The sequence below is a fragment of the Mugil cephalus genome, chromosome 1 (genome assembly GCF_022458985.1).
Source record: "Mugil cephalus isolate CIBA_MC_2020 chromosome 1, CIBA_Mcephalus_1.1, whole genome shotgun sequence".
Taxonomy (NCBI): domain Eukaryota; kingdom Metazoa; phylum Chordata; class Actinopteri; order Mugiliformes; family Mugilidae; genus Mugil; species Mugil cephalus.
The window spans coordinates 31013263-31033113 of NC_061770.1; the positions used below are offsets into that span (position 1 = coordinate 31013263).

Sequence of the window (19851 nt, forward strand, 5' to 3'; positions counted from 1 at the left end):
ACTGAGGTGAAAGGTTGAATTAATCATGATGCTGATTTTAAGTCATATATCTCGTAGTTAGAAGTTTAGCTGCATATCTGTGTCTGTTCCACAGAGTGTGACGCTGAAATGCCAATAGCAGACAGCTGTTGTCTCCACACCACGGTCCTTGTCTCCATGATTTTGCTCCTCGCCATGCTCATCATTCTTTAGATTTTTGTATTTCCTGCCTTAAGGCAGCGCTTTTTGTTCATTTTAATTAAAACCCTCCTTTCTCTGGATTCCCTGCCTGCCTCATTGTTTGTCCTGCACGTGCGTCCTACCTTTAAACTAGTGATGGAGAAACTGAAGCTTTCTAAAACACTGAATCAATCTGAAGCGATTGTGTTGACGTGGTTCAGTGTGTCGAAGCATTTGAAATCAATTAAATGTAGCGACATCTGCTGGATAAAAGTATACATAGCATTCACAGGAACCAGCACAGAGGGTCATGAAACACACACGAGGCACTGACAATAAAGGATCTACAGTATGACCACTTTGAAATGCAGCTTGATTTATATTCTTTCAATAAAACAATGATATGCTTGTGTGGTTGTGTCTTCATGTAATACTGTAAGTTTTAGATATATGTTTTTGGGTGATTGATAGAAATACAAAAAACTAAATACAAAATAACAAAAGTGAAATGCTTTTTCAACTAGGGAGTGTGGTGACAATGGTTCTATAAAATACTTGTTTCTCCATATGTGTGTTTAGTGTGTGTATGTAGGTGTGTAAGTCAGTATATGTATAATGTGTGAATGCCTATGTGCTAATGTAAGTACAAAAGTTAATCTAATGTTAGGTTATACTACTCTTACCTGAAACCTCACTCTCCTCGTTGTAAATCGCTGAGGTATGGAAAACTCTCTTCTCAGAAACCTACAACATTTTGAGGAATTGTCACTATTTATACATGTGAGACTGAAAACCCCACACAGAATTCACTACGCCGATACGCATGTGACGTAATGAAGCTTCATTTGCAGACTCAAATGATTTTTCGCTCTATGAAGCGAGGCATTAAACCCTCTTTCTGCAATATTTCTGCTTTGAAAGCTCAATACTGTGTCGAGCATCTGCTTCGAGCGTAACATCTCTACTTTAAACCTTCCCAACCTGACAGAACGACGCGACCAAAAAATGGACCCAGCAGACTTTTTTGAAGTCTGAAGCAAATAGGCAAGTAATTTCATGTTATCAAGAACTGTTGCTTGAGTACAAGCCCTGGCGCACACCCGAGTTTTTTGAGGGGAAACGTCTGGCCATAAAGGCCCCAACTGGGAGACAGATCTGCTGGCAGGCAGCTTCAGACGGGCAGGCTTCTCTGCCACCCGGTTGCTCGTCCTCGGCCAGCGAGCCCCAGGACCACTCCTGTCCCTGCCTCTAGTCCTGTCCCTGCCACAACGGTGGCACTTGTCTCTGCTCCTGTCTCTGGAGAAACTCTGGGATGATGCTGCTGAACGAGGAGCTGAAGTCCACACATAAGACCTTTTTATAGGTCCCTGCAGAGTAGAGGTGGTGCAGGATGTAGTGCAGAGCCATGTTGACTGCATCATCCATGGATCTGTTTGAACTATAGTAAACCTGCAGGGGGTCTAGCAGGGGGTCAGTGATGGTCTCCAGGTGGGTCAACACCAGTTGTTCAAAGGATTTTATTTCATTAGATACTAAAATCAGAATGAAATGTCGAAAAAAGAAACAGAGACAGTGGCTGCTGTGTTCACTCCAGGCCAAAGAAAACCACTAGAGGAATAAACGCCTCCAGGTTTCAGAACAATTACCTCAGTGTGGAAGCAGGTTAACCTAGCTTACCACACTACAAACCACACAAACTCCTGCACACTATTCTGGCCTGATAACTGCCTCAATACTCTCTCTGTGTTCCTGTACCAAGATGTTTTATTGCTTATAGATTTGATTATTACTTTATTGTCCAAATCTGTAACCTGGCAACAGGCTCAAAGTCCAGTCAGCTTGAAATCAGAGACACTTCATGCAGCAGGTACGTCGCCTTCTGATTCTTTTTATTCTTCTTGGTTCATCTACATTACCAAGTGTTAATCCAGACAGACTCAAAGGTAAATGAAGGTTAAAGTCATATAAACTTCACGGTAAACAACAGATAAGATGGCACAACTCTTTAAGGGTAAAGGTTTACAACAGTGAAAGTATGATATCCTTTTTGACAGGAGTTCTTGTTTCACCTGAACACCACTGTACTGACTGATTTGTGTTGTTTCAGGATGTGTCACCAGAAGACAGGACTGTCCCTTCAGTCTCAGTTCAGAGTGCTGCTTGTTCATCTTCTACTACATCGCTTTTGTAGAGGTACGTCACACACAAACACAACTGAAGATTACAATTACTCTTTGAATATAACAATGATTAGGAAAACCATTTTAATGAATGAGACCAGCTAGTGGTACTGCAGCATATTTACAGTAATCCAGAAGGTGTTGAATGAAGGCAACTGGACTTGTAGAATTTCTTGAAGACCTTTCAAAATTCTACAAGTCCAGTTGCCTTTATTCAACAAATTTTGGATTACCATAACCTGGATGACTGAGAACATTAACAGACATTTCTGTGTAGTACTTTCTCACTTCTACCAGTAGGGACTGATTTTGAAAGGATAAATGTGATATAGTGATAGTGCATGTTCACCAAAGGGGAACAAATCTTGAGGAGGCAGATGTTCCTTCAACACATTGAGTCCTCAAATGTTCCCTCTAGCTGGTTCCTAAATCAATACACTGATCTTTTCTTTCCAGGTCAGTCTCAGTTAATCGGTTCCTCTCAGCCAATAACTGCTGTAGCTGGTGGAGATGTAATCCTGCCATGTCACCTGGAACCTGCACAAGACGTCACCACCAGTACAGTGGAGTGGAGCAGATCTGACCTGAAGCCCAGGTTCGTCCATGTGTTACGGTCTGGTCAGGAACTCATGAATATCAAAAACCCATCCTATAATGGGAGAACGTTGGTGTTTGTTGAAGAACTGAAGCACGGAAACATTTCACTGAAACTCTCTGAAGTCAAACCCGGTGATGAAGGGACATACAGATGCTTTATTCCAGAAAAGACAGAAGAAGCTTTTGTAGAGCTTGTTGTTGGTGAGTACATTGACTGGATGGTTTGGTTGATCCACTTTTAAGTTTTTGCAAAACTGAATTTTTTTACTTTTGTGGCAAGAAAGTTTCAGCTTAGCTACATTGATCAGGCATTCCATTATGACCACCTTCCTAATTTTGTGTAGGTCTCCCTTGTTGCTTCTAAAACAGTTGTGAATTATCAGAGAATGGACATGGGTCTTCTAGGGGAGATACCTGATCAGTTTGGGATCTAGTGAATGTGGAGGCCAGGCCAACACCTTGGGGGCAAGTCGATCAGGAGGAATAACCGATCTGTCCTTGGCCAAGACACTTAACCCACCTTGTCCCCTGGTGTATGATTGTAAGTGAGTGATGTTTGTGGTGGTCAGAGAGGCCGTAGGTGAATATTGGCAGCCATGTTTCTGTCAGTCTGCCCCAGGTCAGCTGGGACCACTGAGGTAGTTTATCACCACCAGGGAGTGATTGTGTGAGTGAATGAATAATGCATACAGTTGTAAGCACTTTGCAGCTAAAAATGGAAAAGCACAATATAAAACCACTGCATTATTCATTTCACCTTGTGCTGTTATTTTTTGGCGTTGTTCTTAAAGCATTTTTGTGTGTCTGTGTCAGGCTGCATCCTACTGGGGATGGATGCTGTCATAAAGAGCGTCATTGCTTTGGGGTGAAGGTGACTGGTCTGGTCTAGGTGGGTGGTGCATGATATTTTTCAATGTGCTGAACATGTATTGGACGTATTGGTGTTCCTCTGGGGTCAATTTGACCCCAAGTTGTTTTAGTCGTGTAAAGCTTGTCTGTCTGTTTGTGTGACCAAACATCCCCACATCTGCAGGTGCAGAGTGTGCACATAAGAGGAGGGTGGGAAAAACAACCTAACCTATGAACTCCTGCCAAAATGAGGAAGTCAATGTAGAGTCGATCACATCCAAGTCTTTCCAACTACACGTCTTCCCTCTAAAATTATCATCTCAAGTACAATATTTTCAATTGATGGTTATATGAAGAGCTCCAATAATGACTTTATGTGTCCAACATGGCTGACTGTGTGTCTGGTGGGACATGCTCTTAGTAACACGTCTACCTTGTTGTTGAAGTGATCAGAGAACATAATCTTCCTTTTTTGGTGCCAACGTGACATGGAGGAGAAGAAAACAATATTATCATGCAAACTTTCCTGCACCATGGACATGAAGTGTATGTGTGACCTACTGAACTCACACCTGCTGAAGTAGGACTGATATTTCCCACAAGGACATTGGTAGTTCATGCAAACATATAAAATAGATAAAAGCCGGATAATTTGGGATGTGAACTCCAAATTAGAAAACATTCGGATGAAAGATTTTCAAAATACACCAAGTCTAAAATTGAAAGTTTGCCCTGATGGTGGTGCTAGTGGAAAGGTCAACTCAATGGTAGGTTTCATTATCAAGGGGTTATTGATGTATTCAACAAACAAAACATTTTATGAATATCATTTTCTGGAGGCAAATATCCCTGAGGTCAAATTGTGTACAACGTGTTAGTAATATCTGAGGATAATAGGAGGGTTTTTAGTCATTTTTAGTTCCTACTCTGCTGCAACATCTATAGGAAATATGAAAAACTTCCTGATGGTTAAAAAACACCTTTAAACACAAACTGACTCAGTGGCTCAAAGCAAAACAGAAAAGTCAAATGTAAAACTGTCTTTCTTAGTCATTGTGATTCTTTGACTCTTTCAGCATCAGTTCCTGTCTCCTCACCCGTCATCAGTTTATCAGGGATGGACAGAGACAGAGGAGGAGTGGTGTTACAGTGTGAATCCAGAGGCTGGTATCCAGAGCCTGAGGTATTGTGGCTGGACGCTGAGGGAAACCTGCTCTCTGCTGGACCTCCAGAGACAGTCAGAGGTCCTGATGACCTCTATACTGTCAGCAGCAGAGTGACTGTGGACAAGAGACACAACAACAGCTTCACCTGTAGAGTCCAACAGAACAACACCCACCAGACCAGAGAGGCTCACATACATGTTCCAGGTAGAACACACTTAGAGAACGGACCATGACATGATTTTAGTTTGACACAGTTTGTGTGTGATTGTGTAGAAATGTCGTGTAACTCTGTGTGTTTTCATTTCAGATGATTTCTTCTTGTCCTTGTCCAGTTGTACTGTTCCCAACAACACTGGTTTGGCTGTTAGCTTAGCTGTTAGCATCATGGTTATTTTAGCATGCGTCTTCTTTGTGTGGAGACAAAATAGAACCAGTAAGTTACGGATGAGTCACCACATTAATGATGTAAAACACCAGCAAACGTCTTTTCTAGTTGAATTCAGCTGCTTTGATTTTACACAGAAACCAAGAAAAGATCCAGAGATGAAGCTGAAAGAGGAGAAAAGCTCCTGACAGAGGAAACAGTGAAGATGAAGCTTTTAGAAGAAACTAAAGATGTAAGAGACAAGAAGTAAAAGATTAAAGGTTCAGATTGATGAGTTTGAAGAAAGTTTGATCAGTAAACCTGCAGACTGATCATCATCCATCTGTCTGATAGCTGACAGAGAAATATGGGAAGATTGAAGAAGAGCTGCAGAAAACCAAAGAAGAACTGAAGAACAAGACTGAAGAGGTGGAGAAACATGTAGAGACACATCAAAAGGTAATAGCATTACAAAGTGCACATTAATTGTCATCAATCAAGTGAAATAACCAGGCAAATGCCAAAATACATTATTCACATTCTAACAGGGAGAAAAGTAACTTATTGAAGGATGTATTATTGATGATCAGAAACAGTCTTAGTTGGGAATGTACCAGTAATCACAGTTTTCAAGACAAACTTGAGTAAACATTAGTGGTGTAACGACTCATCCACTGCATCGATGAATCGATTTATTTTCCTACATCGATCTGTGCTCGGCAAGTTGGCCTTCTAGAAAACATACATCGATCTAATATCGCTTTAAAAGGTAATCAATCAATCAATCAAAGCACGTCAGACTTTATATTGCTGTGTTTTGTTTTTTTAGCACTTTTAATGATAAAGGCGTTAAACGTTACTGATTCAGTCTGCCTGTCTGTGACGTCATCGTCACGCACAAATCAAAACATAGCATGATGGCGGAGGAGAAGCCTGCGAGCGGGAAATTTTCACACCAGCATCACGGTCCAGTGTGTGGAAACACTTTGAATTTTGCAAAGACGGAGATGTCCTAAATAAGTCACCTCCCTCCTAATGGCGGCCCGCCACTCCTAAATGAATGTAGAGGAAACACTGAGTGGGTTTTTATTTCAGTCACACTGGTTTCATTTTTGGCTAAAATGTTACTGAATCGGTTTGAAGTCACTGAATCGTTTCGGATCGTAAAAAGGAGAGAAGGCGTCTCCAGGAATTTATCTGGTTTAGAGAGTCAAGGTGTGAGTGTTGGTGTTCCCTTTAAAGAACAGGGACACAGATGTCCAGTTCAAGGATGATTTATTTAACTATGGTCTGTAATAACAACACAACATAAACATCAACAAGGCAAAACCATACATATACAGAAAAACATAATGAAATCATGAAATAATGAATTAACTAAGGTTACTGTATCCATCACTCATGTATATAATAAAGATTGTGTAAATAAAACAAATAACTTCATAAGATCCGCAGACCGCATGACTTGTCTTATTAGCAGCACATCAGGCTAAATAGCTTTAACTAATACACAACTAAACAATGGACCTTAACTCCAAAATAACATCCAACTTAGAAAGTATAACATCATTAGACTCATCTTCTGGCATTTACACACAGCAATGAACCGGTCAAAAGGTGCAGAAAAGCAAAGAGATGCGTTATATCAGCCGCTACATCAAGAGAAACACTGACATTGTTTTCACGGTATTTTTTTCCAGCCGTGGTGCATTCAAGAGCGTGGGACAAATAAGAACTTACAGAGACCAGCTATTACTATATATAGAATAGACCTTAATTCAAAAAACAGGTGCACAATAAATCAACAGCGTGGACTTTCTAACAGATCGTATCTTTCTAAATGAACCAAAATCGCCCTTGAATCGTATCGGCAACAACATAAAACTAAACACAAACTAAAAATAATGCAACACATTTTTAAAGCATCTAAAACATTTGAGCAGCAGATCACATCAATGGATAGTGAACACAAGTATAACTTAAACGTATGGAAGCACATTTTTATGAGTTTACATAATGAACTGATTAAAACTGCTTTGAATGTAGATGTGTTTGTGGTTAATCAGAATTATGACATTTAAAATCTAAATCATGAGATTATTTGTGTTTAACATTTGATGTGACAGATGTGACTTCTGATCATAACATGATCTCATTATGAATTTTATCTGATACAAATTACTTCATAGCTCATCTTTTTTGTTCCATAGTTCTGAATTATGATGATTGTTGTTGAAATAATTTTGACTTTTCAGCTCATATTCATGAATTCTTCTGATAAACATTTAGGCAGAAAGTGAGTAGAAAATGATTGAGGCCAAACTGACATAAGCTCCAGTTTCCTGGAGTGATCATCATCATGTCAAACACACACATGGCTGAAAATAACTTAACACTGAACGTTGTGTAAAATCACATTTATCTGTTACAAGGAAAAACCTGCAGCAACAAAACTGTGTCTCTGCAGTTTGTTAGTTAGAACAGAGCTTTGGACACATTAACTACGTGGTACAGTCATTTGTTTTAGCTAGCATGCTAGTTAGCATCTGGAGTTAGCTTCACTAACAGTCATTGTCTTAAAGTTACTAACCATCACCTGCTTTCTCAGATTTGATGAACTGTTTTTGAAGCTTCATCTCTTAAGTTTTTGTCATTAATGAAGTAACTGAATATTTTTACTCTAGTACTAGACTCCACCTGTAATAAAGTAACTGAGTACTTTTACTCTAATACAGGACTCCACCCGTAATAAAGTAACTGAGTACTTTTACTCTTGTACACTCTAGCGAGAGGATTTTTCTGTTTTAACCAAAAAAAAGTGGTTCAAAGTTGTCTGGCGGCCACAAATTTAGAGCTACAGAAATAAAAATTACATAAAAACGTAGGACTTTTTGTTGGTTTTCCGATGCTGTGTCTCTGATTGGTGTAAGTCCTACGGTTTGGACTCCAGGCCCTTCCGAGCGAGGAGTGCGACCAACATCCTGCCCATCCGCTCCCATGTTAAATAAAGGTCAGATTTGGGGTGAAAAACAGCAACGCGAGGTGTTCTCTCTCTCGTCACAGCGGCCACAGTTTTCACTGTACGTGCGTGGAACCAACATTAAATCGAAGAGGACCCTCGTCTGACGCTCACAATGCGTTCAACGACCTATCGTTGGGGAGTTATGAACATTTGTTCAGATGCCAAATCCTAGGGTACAGAGATAGCTGTGAACTAAAGTTCTTATATAAACTGTGAGAGAGCAGGGGAGGGGCCGTAACCATGGTTACAAAACCCACACGCACAGAGGAGGAGGAGGGAGGAGCTTATAGTGACAGCATCATATAGGGGGGAGGGGCTAATTAACAGCAGGTGTGTACCTGCTCATCATGTTTGCTGCAGTACTTAAGGAGGGAGGCTTTCATTAACACAACAGCTGTGTACCTGCTGACATCATAATGGAACACTAAGTCACTCACACCGCCAAATCATTATGACCACCTTAGACATGGACAGAGAAGGAGAAGGAGGCCAAATCTCACTCCACAGACACTCCACTGTAGCAAATGACCATCTGCTCCTTCCACACACACAACTGAGCAGCCAACCCTGACCCCACATTCAAATATGTCTGCCAAAACATTATGACCACTGAAGTCATTACAGCAGTACAGTGGGGCGGGGACCGTTATTAACGCGACACTAGTGGCCCGACTGCAATTCTGGTCTGTCTACCAACACAATGCTGGGTCTCAGACAACCTGCCAAAACATTATGTCCAAGGTGGCCGTTACCAGTACGCGGCACGAGCAGCATTGCCTTCAGCTACTGTTGATCAGGAGAGGGAGGGCGGGGACACTCCACCCTTCATTCTGCAGCTGATGAAGATAATAGAGAATATGTTCTGCACAATTTAGGGTCTGATTTAACACTTTTTAATTCAGTGTTTCATGCAAAAACTATTTAGTTGATATCAATGAGTGTAATAAATTAAATCTCTTCATCTCTTCTTTCTTTTTCCAATTAATGAAGCAGATCAACCAAGAAGAGCAACAACAACGAGAGAAATGTCAAAATGTCAAAGAGCAGCTGGAAACCAACAACACAGAGGTTCATCATTTCTTACAATTCTGACTTTAACCCCTAAATCAGAAATTATTAGAGATTTAATGAACAACTTTCAGTTAGAGAGTAGTTTCCAACTTAAACCAGAACAACAACTAAACTAAATGTTTCTCTTCATGTTTCTCCAGAGAGAGAAATCCAGTACAGAGGTTCTTCTTTTTACTAAGAATCATCTACTGTAACTTTTTATTCAACTTTAACAAACATCCTTCCTGAAAACAGCCAAACCTCCCACTAGAAACATGATGTTAACTAAGAGCAGAAAGACTTGTCATTGTCTGTCTGTCTTTGATTGGTTTCTAAAGCTCCTCATGTTCTAGGTCCTACCTCCTCATCACATTTATGTTTAATGATGAAAAGTTGTCTGAATGATTGAGAGATAGAACATGAAGCTGACTGATGTGAAAGGACTAATCTGTGGATGTCGTCTCCTCCCAAACCTGAACAAACACAGAACAGCAGCAGCTCAGACAGTCAGGAGACGTCAGGAGACATCGAAGTGGTGGTTGTTGACACCTACAAGTTTATCTGTCTGAGAAACGAGTCTGATCAGGTAATTTTGATTTAAGAGTCATTTCTTTTCATAGAAAATATTGATCCAACAGGTTTAATAGACACCAACATTCATTTGTTCCTGTCTCTGTGCCTCATTCTTCTTCTTGTGTTTCATTTCCGTCCTGCAGGACAAACCACTGGGAGGACGTCAGTTAAAAGTCCAGATCAACGATAGTGAACCCATCACATACACATTTGATCCATCAATGGAACTCAAGACTGGAAAGTCTGTTACTGTGAGTCTTTGTAGATGTTTCATTGATGTTGTTATATTTTCCATTTTCTTAATTTTCCTTCAGTTTTTCAAATTATTATTTTCTGACTGTGACTCTGTGACCTTCTGATTTATTACATTTACAGTTATACGGTCCAGACTATGACGAGAGTTTTGCTGGCCCTGCTGACCTGGTGTGGGAGGACCTGAAGTCCTGGAAGTCTGGAGACAGAGTCCAGGTCTCTCTGCAGTGAAATAGTTCCCAGTTGAACTCCTTCAATAAAGTTCAGTAATCCAGCAAACAGCAACATTATAGATGAGAAACAGCACGACTCAGATCTTCCTGCAGAAACCACACACTGCAGAGAAAGTCTCTGGAAACACTTGGCTCCATTTTATTGGATTAGTCAAGTTTGATGTGAACGTTGGTTTGTTTAAAGACTTTTACAGGATGACGTCAGTGTTTTAGATTCTATGTAACAAGTCTCCTTGTTTCCTCCAATTAAAAGATGCAAATAAAAGTTAACATTTGGATGTAATGCCAACTCTTATTTTGAAAAACATAAATGTGAGAATTTTTTAAATAAAGAAGATACTTTTACATTTACAGATTATTTGTGTATTTTATTTGTCTTTGTATCATGACGACAGCTCAGACTCTAACACCGTAGCCTGATTCACCTCCTGACAAATGTAACTACACATCACAGTGATGCAGAGCACAGAGCTGTGATTGGTCCACTTGGTAGTAGCACTTTATTTCTGGCTGCTTCTCCATCTCAGCATTTTCAAATCAACTCTTTTGGATCAATAAAGATGGAACACATGGAAGAAAATGAAATAAATGTTACATTTGTAGAAAGATATGAGCTGAATCTGTCTGAAGTTCACACAAACTTGTATCCGAGTAGAAACAGAAACATTAGTGTTTCAATGTGACTTCATTTGACAAGATAAAGTTAGTTTTCTTCAGTGGATGATGTGAACCAATAAGTTGTTTTGCTTTTTGAATTGAAACAGGTTTTCAAGTTTACTTTAATCAGATTTTTAATGTTTCTAAGTTTCACTGACTTGAAATGTTTAAATGAGTAATGTCACTTGAAGTCATTATTGAGGAAACATGATATGTCTGACATAACTTTATTCTATTCACATTATTAATCAGTTTAATTAAGATATGACAAATACTGCATCATAACGTGTTGGAGAACAGATTGAGAAGATGAAAACCTGTCACAACATTTAAATATAAATACAAACTGACTTATTCTCTGGTAGATGTTCAGCACAGCTTTAAACAGACTCCTTCCTCCTCTAGTCAGGTGGAACCTGGAGGACAGAACATACTGTTAAATGGTAGAAAATGCTCTATACACACTCAAAAAAGTGAACTTTGTGAGTTGTTGAATCAAAAAAATGTAGCTACACTAAATTTAATGAATATTTCTGTGTTTGTTTTAAAACATGGGCCACTTACTTAAGTAACGTGAAATGAAAACTTGATCAAGCAAAACAAGCCATCTAAGTAAACACAACATAACACTGTTGAATTAATGGCACAATCACGTCTGCACACACTAAGAATGTCCCAGATGGTTTTCCGTAGGTCGGGCGTTGCACATCCAAGATGCTGTGGTGTGATACAAACGGTGATATATCCTAAGTTGTTTAACACATCTAGATGTAAATAGCAGGAAATAAAAGCTGAAATTCTGAACTCTTGTCTCATACTCATCTTTTCATCTTAAACCCAAATGTCTTCAGTGAACAACAACAACAAGGGAATGTGCCTTGCTGTTCCAGTACTTTTGGAGGGAACTGTATGTCAGGGAGGATCACGTAGGAAGGACTTTGTTTTCTTTGAGGGACACTGTCCCAGGGGATTGTAGGACCTAAGTGTCCAGGGGTCGGGACCGACGAGTTCACCAACGATGGGAGAGTTAAGTCTGAACCACGACTCCTCCCCACCTGTACCAACCAATCACATTCATTTTGTTGAAACTGTTCTAATGGTGTGAAACTCCTGAAAATCATCCTTTTCTGGGGTGTTAGCCAACGTTAACTGAACAGACAAGGTCCATGCGCATGAATTTCTTTATTCCAAAACATATTTGATTAAACAGCTTTAATTGACAGCAACAGGTCGTCATAGTCTTTCCAGAAGAATTAACGAAACACGCTGACAATAGCCTGTATATAGCTCATGTTAGCTAGCTAATTAGCAAGCCAGTTAACAAAATGTCAGATAGGAAACATACATTAAAACAGCATTTTAACCTCGTCTGGAAATGTAGTTTAGCGACCAAACGGTTTAGTTTTATTTGTGACAATGCGTGGTGTGGGTAGCAAGGCAAGGGAGTCTTAAAACTGGTGTTGATAACTGTGGTTTACATGTTGGGGACAAAAGGTTTTGTCAGTAGGTTGAACAGCATCACCATTAGCTTGTATGTTAGCTGCAGGCTAACACTCGGAGCCGGGCCAGTGAATGAAGACCAATGAATAACATAATAACTGTGCGTGTAAGTATGTTAGGAGACACATTTTGTGATAAAATATACTATAATGTCCCTTTGAGCAAAGCAGCGTTAGAGAAATATGTCAGATGTTTCTCTCTTCTGTGAGCATGAGGTCAGTCACACCATTTTGTTGATTCCATTGTTTAGGGGGTGAAGGGATGACATTAAAAGGAATCTTCACTAGGGCTGCCACCAAAGAATATTTTCAGATTTGATCATAAACATCATGTCCACAAATGTCTCACTCAGTTTACTGTAAGATGAATAAAATAAACCATAAAATATCATCATTCAAGGAAAGATATTAAGCAATTTTGACATTTGTTTTGCTTATTAAAAATAAATCAGAATGTACAGGATCAGGGTTAGGACAATGCTGGACCGATTTAAAAATGCTTTTTCTCACTTATCCAACTCTGGGGAATACGGTGATAATACAGTGAAAAAGGGGCGGGTATAACTATTTTAAAATCACAAAGATATGCACTCCTTCATTAAAAACATGACAGCTGGAGTTGTTCAGCAGGATATTAATACAAGGGCAGTGATAAAAAACAAGAGATAAAATAACCAAAAACTGAGGTGAAAGGTTGAATTAATCATGATGCTGATTTTAAGTCATATATCTCGTAGTTAGAAGTTTAGCTGCAAATCTGTGTCTGTTCCACAGAGTGTGACGCTGAGATGCAAATAGCAGACAGCTGCATTCACTGTGAAACAATGAGAGAAAAGCTTTTGTTTATTGTCATGAACCGCAAATAAATGCTCATTGGACCATGTCAAAAATACATAAAACTGTCTGTAAATTAAAAAAATGCATCGTAAAAATGAGTAGCCTGAGCTTTGGTTGAACACTGATGCATCTATAGTGATAATTGCCACAGTGCAATAGTAAAAACTCCTTCTTACACATTTTCCCTGTTCTCTGCTGAAGAGCGATGCTGTTGAAACAAGAAGAGCCTGCATACTGAAAGCACCAATGGTTTACCTCTGAAAATCTCTTAAGAGAGGATATGGTAAGTATGCCTCTACTTTCTACCTCATTTCTCTCCACAAACTGAACATATGATTGTAATTTTAGTATTTCTGGACAAGTCTGTACCACAGAAGTATAAGAGATCAGGCTTGGGCTACACACGACACTTGCAGAGCAGTTCCTTGTTGTGGATCCAAACATGAGATTTGTGGACAACAAGAACATTGGATGAGATTGTCTGACACACTAAAACAGCCCTGCTCACTTTAGTTCAGTTTGATGTAGAAACCGGGAAATATAAACTATACATGCTAAAAACAATGTTTTCTAGATGAGCAGATCCGCTCAAACAAGTTACAGTTTGTGGTATGTGAATGTTCATTCATTGGAAATAAATGTTGCTTGTTTTTTTTTATTCACAGAACCAAGGTATTGTGATTTAAATTTATTTAGTAAGTCCAACATCAATTCACTAGTGTTGCAACAATGAAAACTACTGAAGTTCTGCTGATTCAAGTCAGTTAAGGTGGAGCAATAAGGAGTTGTGTAGTTGGTGTTACTAAATACAGTTGAGTTATGTTTCTATTAGTGAGTTAGATCAGTGTAATGAATGTCTGTTCAGTTAGTTGAACACTGATGGATCAATTAAGACTAACTTGACAAGACAATACTGAAATCACTTAATACAGTCTTGCTGGTTTCACATAAGTTAGTTATTTTCTCTGTAATAATAGCATTGAATTAGTTTAAACACAACTCGGTTGTGTGGAAATAGTTGACATAACAATATTAGGTAAATTCAGCAACTTGTTTTTTTTTTGTGCAGTATAAAGAAAACCTTATGAAATGTCCAAGAAGATGAACGTCCTGGAGTTTATTCATGAATCTCAGAACACATCTCCAGCCTCAAGTCCAGAAACTTGAAATATCAAACTAGGCTGTTCATGTTAAAACAAAGTGGTTCAGAGAGAGCAGAGGTCTCACCATGTTCACAGTGGAGTAGATGACTTCCTGCTTTGTTCAGTCTCTGGATGTCCTTGGGTCCACAGGGGCTTTGGAAACAAGACACAGCAGAGTTCATCATTTAAAAAGAAGACTTCACTAAGGTTTTATAAACAACTTCTATGGATGGTTAAGGCTTCAGAGGATGGATTTCTTTGTGGTATATAAAGAAATCTTTGTAAACATAAATGCTAGATTAGAGAGTAGAAAACACCCTGATAGCAATGACATCATTCTGAACTCATTCACCAACACCTTGACTAGAACTGGACCAAGAGTTTATAGAAATACCACAAAGCTCACATGTTCTACAAAGGTTCTAGTGAAAACAGAACCAGGCCCACTCTCCATTTGGACATTTGGATAAAACCAAAGAACCTAAAGTGTTACATTGACTTTTAACCTCTTAAAAGTGAATCTTATCAATTAGTTATTGCCACTATAGGAAACAATGTAAACGCAATTCAACCTATTTTTATTTAGCCTATATAATTAAATCCTATCATTGTACACATTATAGACTCCATAAGAATATTGACATTTCTGCACTGTGTTTATTATAATGGTGGAACCATTAGCTCATTATTAATTCACTGATAATGAACCCATTTCAGGGTTAAGGTCCAGATTTCTCAGGTGGAGAAAAAATTGACAAATGCATGAAAGGAAATCATGACACATCTTCTCACCTATGGCTATAGTGGAGTAAACTGCTTGTGACGAGGACTCATCTTCACCTGAAGGGGAGAAAGACAGCGACACATTGATGGAGTTAAAACAGTCCAGGTATAAATACTCACAGTAACAGACTGACTGGGTTCATGACCTCTCTTACCTTGTTCTCTTTGTGGTTTTCTGCTGTGGTTTGACTTTAAGCAGAGGCCTGAATTATCAGCGTCTGCCGTCTCTAAAACAACAACGACACGTACGAAGCAGAGGAAACAAAAATAAGACACATCACTCGTATCATAACACGTCTCTCAGTTTTTCTCAACTGCCACTTTCAAGTCTTCTTGTAGAGCCAACCTAAATATGGACATGAAATGTACCACGTTCTCTCTCTCAAGATACGGTGCAAGCACACATGTATCTGATCAGATCATTTGACATTTTTAGTTCATACTCTGATCAGAATAATTGATCAGGTTGAAGAAATACTGATCACATAAAAGTATCCAGACACATCTGATCAGTCCTCACCGGTTTGATTGTTTTCAGTCGAATGTGAAGCTGCTGTTGATGAAACTGAGGAGATAGAAAACCAAAAGCGTCATTTCAAATGTCATCAACACCTTCAGGTGAATTCTCTTTTTCAGGAAATAACTGTAGTTGTACGTGTACCTCTTCTGATATGAAGACACTTGAGTAGCAGCAACAGCAGAACCACTGAGAGAAGGGTTATAGTAATCCACAGTGGGTAGAGGGAATAAAAGGAGCTGGAGTCACCATGACGACCTGCAGAGAAGAACAAGAAGACATTTGTTGAAACATTAGAAATGATCAGTTATCAATAATAATAGGTTAAACAAAAAAGGTTTACACTATTTTTCTGTATTTTGACAAGAGTGGATCAAGATAAAACCAGAGTCCATGTGTTCAGAAGTGTTTCCATCAATGTGTTGAGACTGGTTCATTCTGATCTTCACAACACATGTTTGTGTTGAAGTGTGTGATGACAACAGATCAAAGGAGCTCTGATCTGAGGAGCTCAGAAAAAGAGTTGTTGTTGCTCATCAGGCTGGAAAAGGTTCCACAACCATCTCTAAAGAGTCTGGAAGCCACAAATAATCCACAGAGAGTCAGACAGATTGAAGACGACTGTTCCCCTCCACAGGAGTGGTCCATCAACAAACATCACTCCATCATAGTGGGAGAGGAACCAGAGGAACCCAGGGGAACTTCTAAGCAGCTAAAGGCCTCTCTCACATTGGCTGATGTTAATGTTGATGAATCCACTCAACAACCAAAGACACTGCTCTCTGTCCAAAAAGAACATTTGGGACAATGTTTAGTGAACAGATGAGACCAGAGTACAATAGTTTGGTTTAAATGTTTGGGCATCGTCATGTTTGGAGATGAACCAACACTGGTTCTCCAAAAGAACAGTTAAAGAAGAACAAGATGACCGTTTAGGAACGTCCAAGTCAAAGTTCTGAACTTAATTCACTAGAAATGTTGTAGAAGAACCTGAAGCATCAGTTGATGAGAGGAAACAACAACATCTCAGAACTGAACTAGTTCTTTTCTGAGGAATGGGATCAGATTCCTCCAAGCTGCTGTAGACACTGATCAGCTGTTACCACAAACATTTAGTTACAAGGAGCTCACAGCACACACTGGAAACAAGACTTCAACTCAGATTCATTTTCTTGAGTATGCACTACGTGTAATCCTATAAAACAAGCAAACCAATATTTTCCTCCTCACCTCTGACAACCAACCAGCTTCCTGGTGATGTACCGACACCAGAGACTTGGCACTTGTAGAAGCCTTCGTCAGACTTGGAGACACTGTTAATGGTCAGTTCTTCTGAAGGACTCTCATCAATGAGGACATCATGTTTGAAGAAATTTGCTCTCAGGCTGCTGGAAGTTGTATTTTTGATTTTGCAGGGCAGAGTCACGCTGTCTCCCTCCAACACAGGAAAAGCAGGACTGTCTAAGATCACGGAACTGGCTGAACAATGAAAAATAGACCATTGAAGGTTTATTGACAAGGCTCAAAACAAAACCTGCAGATCATTTAGAGAAAAACATGCTGTGTGCATAGGGATATAAGACACTTTCACAGAACACTATAGATTAACATTATTCAATAAGAACATAAACAGGTAAAATCTTGATGAATTTTCATTTGTTGTAGTAAAAGATCACTAGTGGTGATTGTTTCTTTGATTTAACAATATCATGGAGAAAACAGATAATTTTTTACTTCTAGTAGGAATAAAGTCAAATAAGTCCAGAAACATTATAAACCTATCTGTGATAGTGATGTTGGCCGTGTTGCTTCTCGCTCCATCTTTGGTCTCACACCAGTACTGTCCACTGTCTGTCAAATAAGCTTGACTAATCTCACAGGAGGATGAACTAGCTTTGACATTACACTGTAGATTACCATCCGCCTTCTTTATTTGAGAGGAACTGTCAGATTCCTCGCAATGCAACATCAAGCGCTCGTACTCAAAGTGCTGCAGTCTGTTCGGAGTGACACGAAGGAACACAACATCTACAAAGGATTTCATTCTTTTAACAGGACAACTTCATCATAGACTTATTTAAAGTCTTTATATTGAACTGAGCAAACTCACCACTTCTGCCACTGTAACTACTCTGAACATGTGTCCCCAGATGAATGAACTCCAGCAGCACTAGACAAACAAAGAAATCAGCCTTTTATTCATTAACGTGGGAATATGAAGTTAAATAAAAAGAAGAAACCTGAGACTTAGTACTCACACAGTCTGAGGCAGAGAGGTGTAACTTCCATCTTGTCTTTCTGCTCACTGTTTGACTACCAGACTGAAACAGAGCTGGTGTATAATGTTGGGGAGGGGAGAAGAGGGGAGGGTTTCCTCTTCCTTTGGCAGCTTGTATCTGATGTCACAGTGGCTTCAACATACTGACATATACTAATAAGGCATGTCAGCCCTGTCTGTCAGCATGTGTCTTAATTTTGTGCTCATTTTTACCCCACCTCATCTCAGCTTTCTACTACCTCTTAACCTCACTAGGGTTACAGAGGATGCTGGGGCCTATCCCAGTGAGAAACAGGGTCTGTGCTCATTTTCACACATGTGAATCATTTTTTTAACTTCTCCTTTTTAATAAAAAATAAATTGAGTTGAACATGTGAGTTGAAGACAGAAGCTCAATAATCCTTGGGTTCATATAGACCAGGACCAATGTGGAAAAGTAAGGATGTAGAGGTCGGGGTGGTGGATGGACATTTTTTCCAAATCTGTAATTTATTTTTTTCTTTATGTGGAACATGCTCCCATTTCAACAACACTATTTACATTTAAAACAGTTACACTGTTACATGACATTTTCACAATCAAAAGTGAAAACACACTTAAATAAGCATAAAATAAAGACTGAGAAACAGGAAATCGTACAAGATTAATTAGACTTCCAGAATAAATAATAATAGAAGCAGATATATCCAACGAACTTGAACAGTAGTATGGACATGTAATGAGAGGTATTGGGAGAATGGTCACATGCTCTGTGACTACTCAGAGTTCATCAGAGTGACAGCCCGGGGGAAGAAACTGTTTTTGTGCCGGGTGGTTTTGGGGTACAGTGCTCTGTAACGCTGGCCAGAGGGGACGAGTGTGAACAGATAGTGTCCCGGCGATTTGAGGGGTCTATGGAGATTTTACCAGCCCGCTTCCTGACCCTGGACTTGTACAGGTCCTGGATGGAGGGAATCTGAGTGCCAATAATCTTCTCTGCAGACCTGATTGTCCTCTGCATTCTGTCCCTGTCCTGTCTGGTGGCTGATTCAAACCAGACTGTGATGGATGTGGTCAGGGAAGACTGGATTATTGCAGAGTAGAAGATGATCAGTATCTCCTGGGGCAGGTTGAACTTCCTGAGCTGACGCAGAAAGTTCAACCTCTGCTGGACCTTCTTCCTAACAGAGTCAATGTGGGAGGTCCACTTCAGGTCCCATGAGATTGATGACCCTATGAACCCAGATGAATCCACAGTAAGGATCATAAGAGGAGGGGTAGATGGGGGCTCTTCCTGAAGTCCCAGCCAGAGGACCAGCTGATCCACTTCCTGTGTGCATGTAGACTTGTCATCGTTTTCAGAAATGGGTCCCCAGAGGTACAGTCATCGGTGTAAAAACACACCCCTGGGGGGCGCCAATGCTGAGAGTCCAGATACTGGATATGATGCTTCCCAGTTTCTGGGCCTCCTGTCAGTCAGGAAGCTGGTGATCCACTGACAGGTGGAGGGGGGCACAGTGAGCTGGGACAGTTTGTGGTGGAGAAGCTCCGGGATGATGGTTTTGAATGTGGAGCTGAAGTCCACGAATAGGACCTGTTTATAGGTCCCTGCAGAGTCCAGGTGGTGCAGGATGTAGTGCAGAGCCATGCTGACTGCATCATCCACGGATCTGTTTGCCCTATAGTAAACCTGCAGGGGGTCTTGCAGCTTGTG

General features: G+C 39.9%; 1 protein-coding gene, 3 long non-coding RNA genes and 1 pseudogene across 5 annotated transcripts; 3 read left to right on the top strand and 2 right to left on the bottom strand.

The window, feature by feature from the left end:
* LOC124995913 overlaps window positions 1–19851 on the top strand; it is a 253119-nt pseudogene that overhangs the window by 218017 nt on the left and 15251 nt on the right.
* Window positions 5089–5512, top strand: LOC125016872. Its single transcript, XR_007113781.1, has 3 exons — window positions 5089–5155; window positions 5259–5384; window positions 5474–5512. It is a non-coding gene; the product is annotated as an uncharacterized LOC125016872 (long non-coding RNA).
* LOC125016515 (lamin-A-like) lies at window positions 9130–10801 on the top strand. Its single transcript, XM_047599048.1, has 4 exons — window positions 9130–9405; window positions 9875–9973; window positions 10104–10211; window positions 10336–10801. Exons 1-4 carry the CDS (start codon window positions 9322–9324, stop codon window positions 10441–10443), a joined length of 399 nt encoding a protein of 132 aa, XP_047455004.1. The 5' UTR covers window positions 9130–9321; the 3' UTR covers window positions 10444–10801.
* On the bottom strand, window positions 14664–17205 carry LOC125016850. 2 transcript variants are annotated; one of them, XR_007113776.1, is made up of 6 exons: window positions 17111–17205; window positions 16025–16138; window positions 15884–15928; window positions 15519–15590; window positions 15373–15420; window positions 14664–14733 (listed from the first exon to the last, which is right to left on the bottom strand). It is a non-coding gene; the product is annotated as an uncharacterized LOC125016850 (long non-coding RNA). The 2 variants fall into 2 exon arrangements; XR_007113775.1 differs by lacking the exon at window positions 17111–17205 and having other exon boundaries at window positions 16025–16195.
* LOC125016867 lies at window positions 17847–18186 on the bottom strand. The gene is made up of 3 exons (XR_007113780.1): window positions 18139–18186; window positions 17991–18050; window positions 17847–17908 (listed from the first exon to the last, which is right to left on the bottom strand). It is a non-coding gene; the product is annotated as an uncharacterized LOC125016867 (long non-coding RNA).

Bases quoted from the DNA above. Each gene is read 5' to 3' on its own strand.
- LOC125016515 (XM_047599048.1), top strand. From the start codon at position 9,322: ATGAAGCAGATCAACCAAGAAGAGCAACAACAACGAGAGAAATGTCAA. The intron at 9,406-9,874 runs GTTCATCATTTC...GAACAAACACAG, and splicing joins TGGAAACCAACAACACAGAG to AACAGCAGCAGCTCAGACAG. The intron at 9,974-10,103 runs GTAATTTTGATT...TCCGTCCTGCAG, and splicing joins TGAGAAACGAGTCTGATCAG to GACAAACCACTGGGAGGACG.